This window comes from Nicotiana tabacum, chromosome 12 (genome assembly GCF_000715075.1).
Source record: "Nicotiana tabacum cultivar K326 chromosome 12, ASM71507v2, whole genome shotgun sequence".
NCBI classification, from domain to species: Eukaryota; Viridiplantae; Streptophyta; class Magnoliopsida; order Solanales; family Solanaceae; genus Nicotiana; species Nicotiana tabacum.
This window is the reverse complement of record NC_134091.1, coordinates 37,523,588-37,536,357: the sequence shown is the minus strand read 5'-3', so window position 1 is coordinate 37,536,357 and position 12,770 is coordinate 37,523,588. Positions and strand designations below refer to the sequence as shown.

The following is a 12,770-nucleotide window of genomic DNA, read 5'->3' as shown; positions in this document are numbered from 1 at the left end:
TGACATGTTCATAGATTACTTTATAGCTCCTACTATTTTCTTGATTTTTCGGTGTCTCTCTCTTCTCTGTTCCAGGGCCTCTGAAATTTTAAAAGGAAAACAAAAAGGTAGAAATAAACATGATATCCATAGAGAGAAATAAGAAAAAAGTACTTTCTCCATTTAATTCTATATGTCTTATAACCTGTTTGGTCAAAACTTCTTTAATGTTTTATTTTTCTAAAATTAAGGTGTTTGGCCAAGATTTTGGAAGATAAAAGTGTTTTTGAGGAGAAGTAAAAATATTTTTTGAGAAGTAAAAATATTTTTTGAGAAGTAGAAAAAAGTAACTTCTATCCAAATGCATTTTTAAAAATAAAAAAAATTTTTGAGAAAAATACACTTAGAAACACTTTTTAAAAATTTGGCCAAACACTAATTGCTACTCAAAAGTATTTTTCAAACATGCTATTAGTTGACTAGACAGGAAATATAAGAATATAAATAATTTTTTTGAATTTTGTGATCTTAAAATATACGTATATAACATGCAAATATACCCTTTGACTCCTGTGGTGTAAACTATGACATCCATGCCATTCCTACAAGGGAGTTTAATTAAGGGTAAAATGGACATGTTGGAATTCAAGAGTTACCGGTACTAAATATAGAATAGTGTTGCACATAAATTGAAATGCACAAAGTATGTTATTTCTTCAAAAATCTCTACCAATATAGCTAATCTCCTAATATATTCCTCCAAGTCAAAAATTGACTTATTCCAACCGAAGGAACTTTGGTATATGCATATTTTTGGTTGATTTAATTTGTGGCCAATAGCTCTATAGCATGAGCTTTGCCTAAGCTGGCTGGCATGGTCTCACAAGTTGATGATATGATTGGATCATGAAACAAAGCTCGTGGGCATCTAAACTTTTTCTTTTCTTTATCCTTTTTGAACTACTTTTCTTTTTTCCTTTTTAATAATATTATGCTTCTTTCTTTATTTTAATTAAGTTTGTTAGGCAAAAGGGGTTGGAGAAAAAGTAGAAGCTAGCTAAGAATTAAGAAAGAAAGAAGAAAAGGGAAGGTCACACTTGTGACCCCATTTGACAGAGAATGCAAAAAGGAGGATAATTAGAAAAAATGCACCATCTAACATATGGTAAAAAGGGAGCAGCACATCAACAAAAAGTAACTAAAGAAAGCTGTCCAACTGCCTTTGCCTCCCCTCTTTGTTTTCTTTTAAAAACTCACTCTTCCTACAGTTGTTCAAACCTCAATATCTGTATTTTAAAAACTCAAAACAGCATTCAAGAAGTAGAAGAAGAAGAAGAGAAACGAAGAAAGAGAGCTAAATAGATTAAACATGAAAAATAGTAGAAAAGGGAAAGGACCTCCATCAGCAGATCTTTTAGTTTGTTTTCCATCTAGAGCACATTTATCCCTTATGCCAAAACCAATATGTAGCCCAGTAAGACCTTCAGATTCCATTAAACGCCACCAAAATCATGACCTCAAGAAAATTAGCACCAGAATTGGTGGGGGTGCAGCCCAATCTAGTCCTCTTCTTTGGTCTAAATCCAAGAATTCAGAGATAATTTCAGAGCCCACGTCACCAAAAGTCACTTGTGCAGGTATTGAACGTACGCTTTTTATTTAGATCATAGATATATGTTTACAAAAATCTTGAAATTTAGTAGTATAAGTTAATGTTCTAAATCATAGAGATTAAATTCTAGATTCGCCTTTGTATGTATGCAGGGCAGATAAAGGTAAGGCCAAAGCCAGGGAGCTCATGCAAAAATTGGCAATCAGTGATGGAAGAAATTGAGAAGCTACACAACAGAAAGGCACAAAAGAAGAATTGGATGGAAGCAATTGGAATAAAAAAAGATGCAATGCAATTCTTGACTTGTCTTCGTAATATAAGGTTTGAGTTTCGTTGCTTCGGTTCATTTCCAACAGAAGCTCATGACATCACTTCTGACGAAGACGACGACGAAGAAGAAAATTACGTAGTGGGAAGAGAGATAAAGGATGAAGAAGATAATGAAGAAAATTCAAGAACTGTATTTTCCAAATGGTTCATGGTTTTGCAAGATGAGAATCAGAAAACAGAGAAAGATAACTCAAATGATGATAATAGTGATGTTCCTAATTGTGCACCACCACCTAATGCACTTTTACTTATGCGATGTCGTTCTGCTCCACCAAAAAACTGGCTTGTAGAAGAAGAAGAAGAAGAAGAAGAAGAAGAAGAAGAAGAAGAAGAAGAAGAAGGCATTAATGAAGAAGAAAAGAAAGCAACTTTAGCTTTGGAAGAAATGGAAAACAAGAGGAAAAATGAAAGCTTAGTGGTAATGAGATGTGGGAGTGATTTCCACAAATTATCAGCTGATATAGCAAAGGAGACATGGGTTGTGGGTGGTGTTAGAGATCAATTAACTAGAAGTCGAAGCTGGAAAAGGTGATTAAATCCATAATTTACTTCAAGATCAATGTTCTTCTGGTTTTTTTATTTTATTTACTTACATTTTCTTCATATGTAATTAATTATATTTTCTGATGTTTGGATTTCTTAATTATCTGAGTTTGTGCTGGTATTATGAACTCTGAAGAATCGAGCTTTTGGTATTTGATTCTCGGGGAGTGCTGACCCGCACTCCTACTTGTATATAGTCTGCTTTTTTAAAAGAAGAATTTCAATTTTCGATGTGTTTGTGTTTTGTTGTTTCATTGACCAATGTATATCTCAGGATGTATTTTAGTGAAGGACTTTGAAATTATTCTCTTATGATAATTGCTTAATTGTCTCTATTTATGCTATTGTTTTTCCAAATTCGATTTTGTTTCATGAGGTTGTGGAAAGAATTATTTTAAAGTGACAAATGTATTTTCTCTGATTTCATTTTTCTTTGAATAACAAATGCTGAAGCATTAAGAAAATTGATAAATCGCTCAACCCTTATCACCTCTCACCAATCCAAAACCCTCAAATAAGCTAATGGTATTTATGTTGTTGAGAGGGAAGCTGATTCTGAGTTTGAGTGGAAAGAAAAACAATCGCATATAGAGATAACTACTCTGTATTGCCTTTACTGAAAGTATAAAATGAAGTAGTTAGTTGTTATATTTGTACCCCTTGAACTATTTATAATATTACTATTATACCTCAACTTATACAATTAATTAACTAACCAACTAACTCTCTTTACAATTAACTTTGTACAACTACAACCGCCTATGCACAACAACCACTGCTATGATCAATTTCTACAACTTCCCTCAAGTTGGGTGGCGAGAAAATGTTTATCATCCCCAACTTGCAAACTATTTCACTGTGCAATTACTTTCCAAGTGCTTTAGCCAGTATGTCTACAGTTTGGTTCCTGCTTGGGACGTGTGTTGTTTTAATAAACACTTGTTGCAATTTTTCTCTAAGAAAATATCAATCAATTTTTATATGTTTCGTGTGCTCATGACACATTGGGTTAGATGCAATTTGTAAGGCTGTTTTGTTGTCACAATGAAGCTCCATAGGTAAGTCAAGCTTCATTCTTGTCATGACCCCAATTTTCCTCTGTAGGATATCGTGATGGCGCATAGTCTCTACGACTAGGTAAGCCTAACATTTGCTAACAATTGAATAGAATATAATTAACAAGGTACCAAAAACAAAACTGAATAACTGATAAAAACCTTCTAAAAACAGAATCTCATCAATACGCACCCCAAAACTGGTGGAAGTGAGTCATAAGCTTTATAGAATGATTCTAGAATATCTAATACATATCTGTCTGAAAGAAATACAGCAGGAAGTAAGATAGGAAAGGTTACTCCGAGGCATGCGGGCGTGGAGCGGGTCCACAATATTAGAGTCTCTCATTGGTATGGACACATAAATAGGAGAACTCAACGAATCATGAGATACATCCAAATATGGACCAAAGTAAGATGATACATATGAATAAGTGGATCCCAAATCAAATAAGACTGATGCATCTCTATGGCAAACCGGAACTATACCTGTAATGATAGAAGCTGAAGCAACTGCCTCTATCCTACCCGGAAAAGCATAGAATCTGGCATGACCTCCCCTCTAGGGCGACCTCTACCCGCGCGTCCCCCACCCCTAGCTGGCTAAGTGGGTGAAGCGGAAACTGGGGCAGCAAACATGGCCTGGGAAGTCTGCGGACCTGACTGAATCCGTGGAGCCTGAGTAATATGGGAAGGCGTACCCTCCTGAATCAGGGGCAGTCTCTAACCATATAGCGGGTATCGCCAAACTCAAAGCAAGCTCTCAGTGGGAATGGCAGCTGGGACTGGCTCGGGCCTGGTTGGCTAGACTGACCGCTGAAGGCACCCCGTGCTAGAGGTGCACTAGAAAGTGGCTGATCAAAGTGTGCAACCTAAGACCTCGGAACAACCAGAGCACCACTAGAAGCTGAAAGTGTTGAATAAACTGGACGCCTCACATAGCCCCTACCATGATGGGCTATAGCTGCAGCGTGACCGCCACTAAATCCTCCCGTACCACGAGACCTCTTTGCCTCTCTATCATCTCTCTTACGGCCCCACGTACTCTCCAACCTCCGAGCAATCTCTACCATCTGCTGACATGGGGTATCTGCCTCCAACTTTCGAGCCATGCTGAACCTAATACCATAGTTGAGCCCCTCGATAAATCGACGGACTCGCTCCCTGACTGTAGAAACCAAGACAGGTGCATGCCTGGACAAATCATTAAACCAGATAGCATACTCCGACACTGTGATAGTACCCTGGCGCAGCAGCTCAAACTCTGCCCGCCATGCATCCCGAAGGGTCTGAGGAACAAACTCTCTCAAGAAAAACTCTGAAAGCCAATCCCATGTAAGTGAAGCTGCCTCAGCTGGGCTACCCACCTCGAACGCTCGTCACCATTGATATGCCACTCCCTTTAGCTGGAACATAGTAAAAGCAACCCTACTCGTCTCCACAATACCCATAGTGCGGAGAATACGGTGGCACTCCTCAAGAAAACCATGTGCGTCCTTTGAAGCCAATCCACTGAAAGTAGGAGGGTGATACTTTTTGAACCTGTCGAGCCTAAGCTGCTCCTCCTCAGATGCTGCTGCGCTAACTACGGGTTGAACCGGAGCAACAGGTTGTACCGATATAACCTCTAGGACCTGATCAAACCGGACCTGCTGCTGTGGGGTACGGGCCGCGGGAGTCTGTGCTCCTCCCCCAGCCTGAGATATGGCTGGTGCAAGTGGAATCAACCCCGCCTAAGCTAAGGTACCGAACATGCTAAGGAATTGTGCGAGGGTCTCCTGATGTGCTGGGGTGGAAATCGGCGCCTCAGGTGTTTGTCCCCCAGCTGGAACTACTGGTAGCTCCTCTATCGCAGCTCGGGGCATGTGCTCTGGCTGCACCACGTGTCCCTCCTCAGCCTCTAACCCAACCTCTCGCGGCTCTAGCATGGGGCGGGGGTGTCTGATCGTCAGATCCAGTGGTGCGTGTCCTCACCATCTGTGAGAGAATAGAAAACCAATGATTTAGTTTTCTAAATCAACCAATTCGCACGATAAGGAATCAAAGAAGTGAAGTTTTCCTAACAGTTCCGTAGCCTCTCGAAGATAAGTGATGAGTGGTGATTTTACCATTTATTTTAGTCTCTTTTCTTTAGTTTTTGTATCCGTTAATTATGATATGAGGCTGTTTATGGTATGTATTGCTAGATTTTCAGGTAAATGATGCCATGAAGAGAGTTGAATTCAATTGAAGTGGAATTGAGAAAATAAGAGTAAAACAAGTGCAAATTCCTTCAGTGATTCCGCATTTGCGGAACACTGTGCGCTTATGCGACCTCGCATTTGCAAGGAGAAGGCCGCATCTGCGAAATTAAGCTTCCTTCACTGTGATCACATTTGCGAGAGAAGAACCACTTCTGCGGATGCGCTTCTGCGCTTGGAGTCCGCATTTGCGATCGCACTTTTGCGCATGAAAGTCCGCTTCTGCGGAGTAAGTGTTTCCCATCAAAGGTCGCTTCTGCGAGAGGCTATCCGCATCTGCGGAGCCGCATTTCACATTTTCTCCATTCCATACCCACAAATACACGACCTAGCTTATTGGAAACACATCTTTAGCTTATTTTTCAGTTCCTAAACTAGAGAAGGCAAGTTTTGGATCTAGGGTTCTTGCACACACACTTGGGTCTTGAAGATTTGAAGCTTTTGGTTGAGAATTTCTTACCCATTCATGTTCATTTCTTCATTTCCTTACTTTGTATTGTATATGTAAGTGTGTAGTATTTATTCCAACACTTGAATCTTGTTTATGGGAATATTCATATTTAAAGTGTGGATTAAATATCTTGTTGTGCTTATGTATTGAGCGATTTTTATTTATTATGAAGTGAATTATTGTTTCTTTAATTATTCTTGTTCTTTAATATTTCCAAAGGGATTAGCTAACCCTAGGACTTGCCCAATAACTTCGAATTAATTTCGAAAATGATAATTTGGGGTTGGGAAAGATTAATTAACAAGAACTTAAGGTTTTAACCTCCATTTTATAGATTCTACCTAGGCATAGTATTGAACTACTTTTAGCCATATTCGGGTGTTCTTATTCTCTTAATTGTTTTAGGGATAATTCGATTAGGAAGTCTTGTTAGTCTTCGGAAGAAGCTAATATAGAATTATTACCCGAGGCTAATTAACATAAACTCGCTCATATTTGTAAAATCGTGAAATACATTTGATCGTTACTTGAGTATAATTCCAGTGTATCCATGCTTGTAGCCATTGATCATTTTATTTGCTTTCTAGGTTAGTTTACATTTTCGCAATTAGTTATAAATATTTTCTCAAAACGTTTCTAAGTGTTTGGCTTAGCATAATAAGTGATAATTCTCTTACACGCCTAATCGCCTACATATTGTTCTCTGTGGGATTCGACCATGACTCATAGTTGAGTAAATTATATTGCATGCGACCGTGTCCATTTACTTTTTAGTAGTGTATTTGGATGTCATCAAAATTAGCGCCATTGCCGGGGAACAATTTGGCGTATTTAGGTTGTTTGAGAAGTAAGCGTACGTGCTTTGGTCCAAACTTGTGAATATTTGTGTAATTATTTTTCTTATCTTGGTTTATTTTTCTTGTTTGTTTCTTGTTTATTTTCTTAGTTTTGAAAAATGGCATCATGTAATGAAAATTTGTCGAATGGTAGTTGTTCATACTTTGATGACCCTTGTCCTTATTGTGAAGGACCACACTCGTGGCAAAATTGTTTAAATTCTCTCGGGGTGGATTGTGCGCATAATCTCAAACCCATGAGTGGAGTATTTGTGATAAGTGTGGTCGTCAAAATGGTCATTGGGATCATTGTGCTTATTTGTCCTTCCCTTCCCCGAACCCCCACTATGATGATTCTACTTTTTGTGATAACAAGTATAGGGATATGGATCTGGAAGAAGTTGAGAATGGTCAAAATGGAGAGTTTAAGCTCATGATAGAATGCCTACTTGAAGGAGGAAACAAAGAGCAAAATACCTTGGAGGAGCTTTTGGAAAATAGTCTCCAAAATGATTTGGCACTTGAAAGGCTAAACGTACAAATGGGAGAAATGCTTGAAGCTTTAGAGGTCCAAAAAGCCTCGGAAGTGAATGATAGCCAAGAACCTTCCTTAAGGTTGAAGCCGAAAATCCTCCTTTGGCACTTGATCTAAACCAAGAAGAACTCTCAAATGCTCAAAATTGAAAATGAGGAGAAGCAAAGCTTGTCACTCGAGGACTTAAAACAAGCACTACATCGAAATGATGAGACTATCCGCACTTTGAAAGATCAAATGAAATCATTGATTGAGGCTCATTATGCCTATCAATTTGAAAGTGGGGAAAGAGGTCAAGAAGAGTCCAACTTCGAGGAAGAAAGTGAGCTTTATTTTGAGGAATCAAGAATTGAACACCCGCCAACCGACTCCATGCTTGTTGGTGATGCCAAGAAAAACATGGAATTAGAGTCAACCAGTGTAGCTGAAAATATGGTTGAATTTGACTGTAATCTGGGGGACCAAGAGGATGTCAAAATCCGGAAAGAATTAAAATTTGGAGGCTTGATGTCACACTCCAAGCTTTTCTCAACATTGGAGTTGTGTGGTGATATGGGAATTGAATTACATGACTCAATGAGGGATTGCGTGGAAGAAAGGTAAATGCCATACATTTTACAATTTGAAGGCACAAGAAGGCAAAATGACATTCCTCACATGAAAGCCAAGAAATGCAAAATGAAGAAATTAAAGTTTGGTTTGATCATCTACTTACCTCCCCTCGTCGCTCGTGGTCACAAGCTTGATTCCAAGTTAGGTGCCCAATTCATATCGTCCAAGTGGCGAGAAAAGTGGTAAAGTTGATTCATGTCGTGCCAGGAATAAAATACGGCGCTTAATGGGAGGCAACCCATCGTTTTACAAAATTTTTAGTCATTTTTGAAAATTTCTTTTTAGAATAGCTTAGTAAATTATTTTTGACTAATCTGTCAAGTTTCAGAATTTTTGGAGTTGAATTAAGGAGTTTGAGGTGTTGAAATCAAACCAAAACAGTGGCTTCCCAGATTTTCCAAGCAGAACTCTGCTTCAACCGCATCTGCGGAACTCTTCTCGCAGATGTGGCTTCGCAGAAGCGCTCCAAAGCACCGCTGATGTATACACTTCGCAGAAGCGGTTAGTTTACCGCACAAGCAGAAGCGTAGAGGCGGATAAACATCCACATAAGTGATCAAACAGGCAAATATTAAAGCCCTACTGGTCTCTGGTAACACTCTAAATTTTTCCCTCAAACTCAAAAAATTCCCTCTCTCATCTCTCACACAAATTTCTGTGCTCACACTCAAGATATTGTCACGACCCAACTGGAGGGTCATGACTAGCACCCGGGCCATACTTGCCGAGCACCAACGTACATTTTATCTAACCTTCCTTATTATCTTTAAGGGCCAACAAGATCAATATAAAATAGTAGACATGGATCATGAACATCCAACAATGAAAGATAATGTCATGAACATACATAACATGGGACGACAAGACTGTCAAGAAACTATATATAAGGTACGAGCTACCATGATGCCATGAAAGACTATACAACAAAAATCAGCCGACAAGGCATTCTAAACCATACATAAGTCGACACCTGTCTATGAGCCTCTAAAGGAACATAAGTGCTACAACATTGCTGGAACAGGGCCCCGACATACCCATAATGTCTATAACAAAAATGCATACCAAGACCACGACAAGTCCGGAGAAGGGATCTCGCCAATTAACGCTGAACCGGATAGCCTACTGTGATGGGGGAGCTGCGTCTACCCGTCTATCAGGACCTGCAGCACGACATGCAGCGTCCACAAATAAAAAGGACGTCAGTACGAATAAAGTACTGAGTATGTAAGGCAGGAAAGCATAAGTGAGAACAGTAATGTAAACAGGGATAGAGAATATACAACCTGTGACATCTAGGTACCTCTGAGGGCTACTGACATGAAATACATGATACATACATATATATACATAAACTTTTAAAACATACGCCTTTGTGGGCATCACCATCATCATATCGTACCCGGCCGTAATAGGCTCGGTAAAACGTACCCGGCCATCATAGGGCTCGGTAGAATCATACCCGGCCACATGGAGCTCGGTAAAACCCAACTGATCAGTGGTAGCACAATAGGTGCCATACCCGGCCGACTATAGCGCGGCTCGGTAGAGTAAAATAGATACATATATATAATGCATGCTGGACTCATTGGAATCACATTTTGAACCTTTCGGAGTGACGTAAGGTCGGTATCCTTCGTACATGTTATTAGGATTAACTCTTCATCAAGAATCTTATAAGAATAAGGAACTACCAACAACATTGATAATATAAGAATAAGAGAAGTAACATCAATATCAATCGTTTCATAAGAAGGGCAGCAATGTAAGTACTGCTAGCTTCTAAGAGTAGAGTATCTTTGGGAGCTCGTTCATTACATTATGTACAATCGGAGTCGTACAAAAGAATGAAGGGGATAGCCTCACATACCTTGTATATACTGCCCAACCTCAAGCTATGCAAATGTCACGACTCCTTAGTCTACAATAAGACAAATGACACTATCATTATCGTTTAAGCGTCGTAACTATTATGTATCGACCACAACCTATTTTATGATGAAACGGACAGCATCTCCCCTATTTATATGACTTCCCACAAGTAAATACAATCACCAAACAGCCCAAACAACATCATTAATAATCATATTGAGCCTCCAAAACAGTCCACCAACCAACAACATTACTACCAAGCCTTTCGATATATATTTCACAAGTTCTAGCTTCAACGACTTAGCTGCAACTTGGATAATCTTAAATATATATATAGAGTAAGAGGTTCCTTACCTCTAAACAGAAAGAACAACTCCAATTTGACCTTAATTTTTCACGAAATATCCCTTCAATTCTGTCACAAGAACAAGGAAGCAAAACTAGCAATTAATTCGGGTTTTTCGGCACTAGAATTACTTTAGAAGACTTGAAATCACCTAGGGTTGATACTAAAAACTTGAAGGTGTATTTACAGGACATAAAACACTTAAAACAACCTCCCACACAAGCTGGAACAACACAAAAATCAGCAACAACAAGAAGAACAAGAAACTTACTAGCGCCACGGGATTGCTGACATTTGATTTGTGTTGTTTGCCCTTTGTTTTGTTCTTGGATCATGAGAGAACCTTGAGAGACTGATTTTAGGGTTATAAGGTCTGAATATACTGAAAAATAATGACTTAAAATGGGGTTGAGGTATCTTATATATGTCCATATGTCTTAAACCGCCTTTGTGGGCCCCATAGAGAGCAGCTTGGCGCACTCTCGCGAAAACGCGAATATCTCTCTATTTTGAGATCGTATCGATGAACGGTTTAATGCGTTGGAAAATAGACTCATATATCTTCAATTTGATATTCTATCCCAAAATTCCAAGCACATTGGGAGAAAAATGCAGTAACATTTGACCTAAAGTTTAAGTAAAATTATAAACCTAAGTTGCGACAACTTTTATCGACTTTTGTTTCATAACTCGCTTGACTTCAAGACTTATGATGCGGATATTATATGATTAAAATACATTAAAACAAGACCTCTTGGGACAGTTAATCACCTCTAGTATTACCCGAAAATACGGGTTACAACATCCTTGATTCGTTTAACTTCTAATATTTGTTAACCACTCTTATACACCCTTGTATCGTTTAAGACCAATAGGATTAACTTCTTATCATCTCAAAGATAATCTCTTCTTGGATTTACGTCGACTAACTTACGGCGTGATCTATGGTATGCGAATTTGGGTTGTAACACCCTCTCCCCCTTAGGAACATTCGTCCTCGAATGTAAGGGTTTATGGGGTGTCTAACTCATCGTGGATTCCGACGGAGATTTCCGGCTGAGTTTCCCCCATAAAATGGACACTAGCCAAACTTGCAAGCAGTTAAACCCAACCTATGGCCTTACAAGACTATACAAAGCATTATGGATATGTACATTATCTGCATATCACCATTTTGTATTAAAAAAAAGAGTATTCACAAGCTATTGCTTGCCTCATAGAGCCGTTTCACCTTATAATGCGTCCTTCTTTCCCCCGGCATCCTCGTTATCTTCACTCTGGAATAGGTAAGGGTATTTAGACTTCATCTCCTCTTCTGCTTCCCATGTCATTTCTTCTATATTCTTGTTCCTCCATAATACTTTCACGGAAGCTACATCCTTTGTTCTCAGCTTGCGGACTTGTCGATCTAATATAGCCACTGGCACTTCATCATATGATAGATCCTTTGTAACTTGTACATCTTTGATAGGGACGACCCGAGAAGGGTCTCCAATATATTTTCTCAACATAGATACATGGAATACTGGGTGGACAAATTCCAATTCAGATGGCAATTCTAACTCGTAAGCAACCTGTCCAATTCGTCGAAGAATTTTGTACGGCCCAATATACTGCGGACTCAACTTACCCTTCTTCCCAAAACGCATAACACCCTTCATCGGCGAGATCTTCAGGAAAACCCAATCACCAACCTCAAATTCCAGATCACGACGCCGGACATCGGAATAAGACTTTTGCCTGCTTTGTGCCGTCCTTAGTCGCTCTTGTATCACTTTCACCTTCTCAATGGCTTGGTGAATCAAATCTGGCCCATATAATTCTTTCTCACCGACTTCGAACCATCCAACTGGTGATCTACATCTCCTCCCGTACAGTGCCTCATACAGGGCCATTTTAATACTAGAATGGTAGCTATTATTGTAGGCAAATTCTATAAGTGCCAGATGGTCATCCCAATTCCCCTTGAAATCTAGAACACATGCTCGTAGCATATCTTCAAGCGTCTGGATGGTACGTTCAGCCTGTCCGTCAGTCTGCGGATGGAATGCAGTGCTGAGATTTACTTGTGTACCTAAACCCTTCTGAAAAGACCTCCAAAAGTTAGCCGTAAATTGAGCTCCTCGGTCTGATATAATAGATGCCAGCGCACCATGAAGCCTAACAATCTCCTTGATATATAACTTCGCATAATCTTCAGCCGTGTAAGTTGTCTTAACTGGTAGAAAATGGGCAGATTTTGTAAGTCGATCAACTATCACCCAGATGGAGTCAAACTTATGATAAGAGCGAGGTAATCCAATAATGAAGTCCATATTAATCACCTCTCATTTCCAGGTCGGAATCTCTATATTCTGAATCA

At 39.2% G+C, this 12,770-nt stretch overlaps 1 protein-coding gene across 1 annotated transcript; it reads left to right on the top strand.

The window, feature by feature from the left end:
- The first annotated feature begins 1,214 nt into the window (after nucleotides 1-1,214).
- Nucleotides 1,215-2,695, top strand: LOC107762052 (uncharacterized). The gene is made up of 2 exons (XM_016580368.2): nucleotides 1,215-1,616; nucleotides 1,744-2,695. Exons 1-2 carry the CDS (start codon nucleotides 1,349-1,351, stop codon nucleotides 2,451-2,453), a joined length of 978 nt encoding a protein of 325 aa, XP_016435854.2. The 5' UTR covers nucleotides 1,215-1,348; the 3' UTR covers nucleotides 2,454-2,695.
- Nucleotides 2,696-12,770: the final 10,075 nt, after the last annotated feature.

What these genes read in the sequence shown, in the direction of transcription:
- LOC107762052 (XM_016580368.2), top strand. Translation starts at nt 1,349, where the DNA reads ATGAAAAATAGTAGAAAAGGGAAAGGACCTCCATCAGCAGATCTTTTA. An exon ending in ACCAAAAGTCACTTGTGCAG is followed by an intron (nt 1,617 to 1,743) that starts GTATTGAACGTA and finishes GTATGTATGCAG; the next exon opens with GGCAGATAAAGGTAAGGCCA.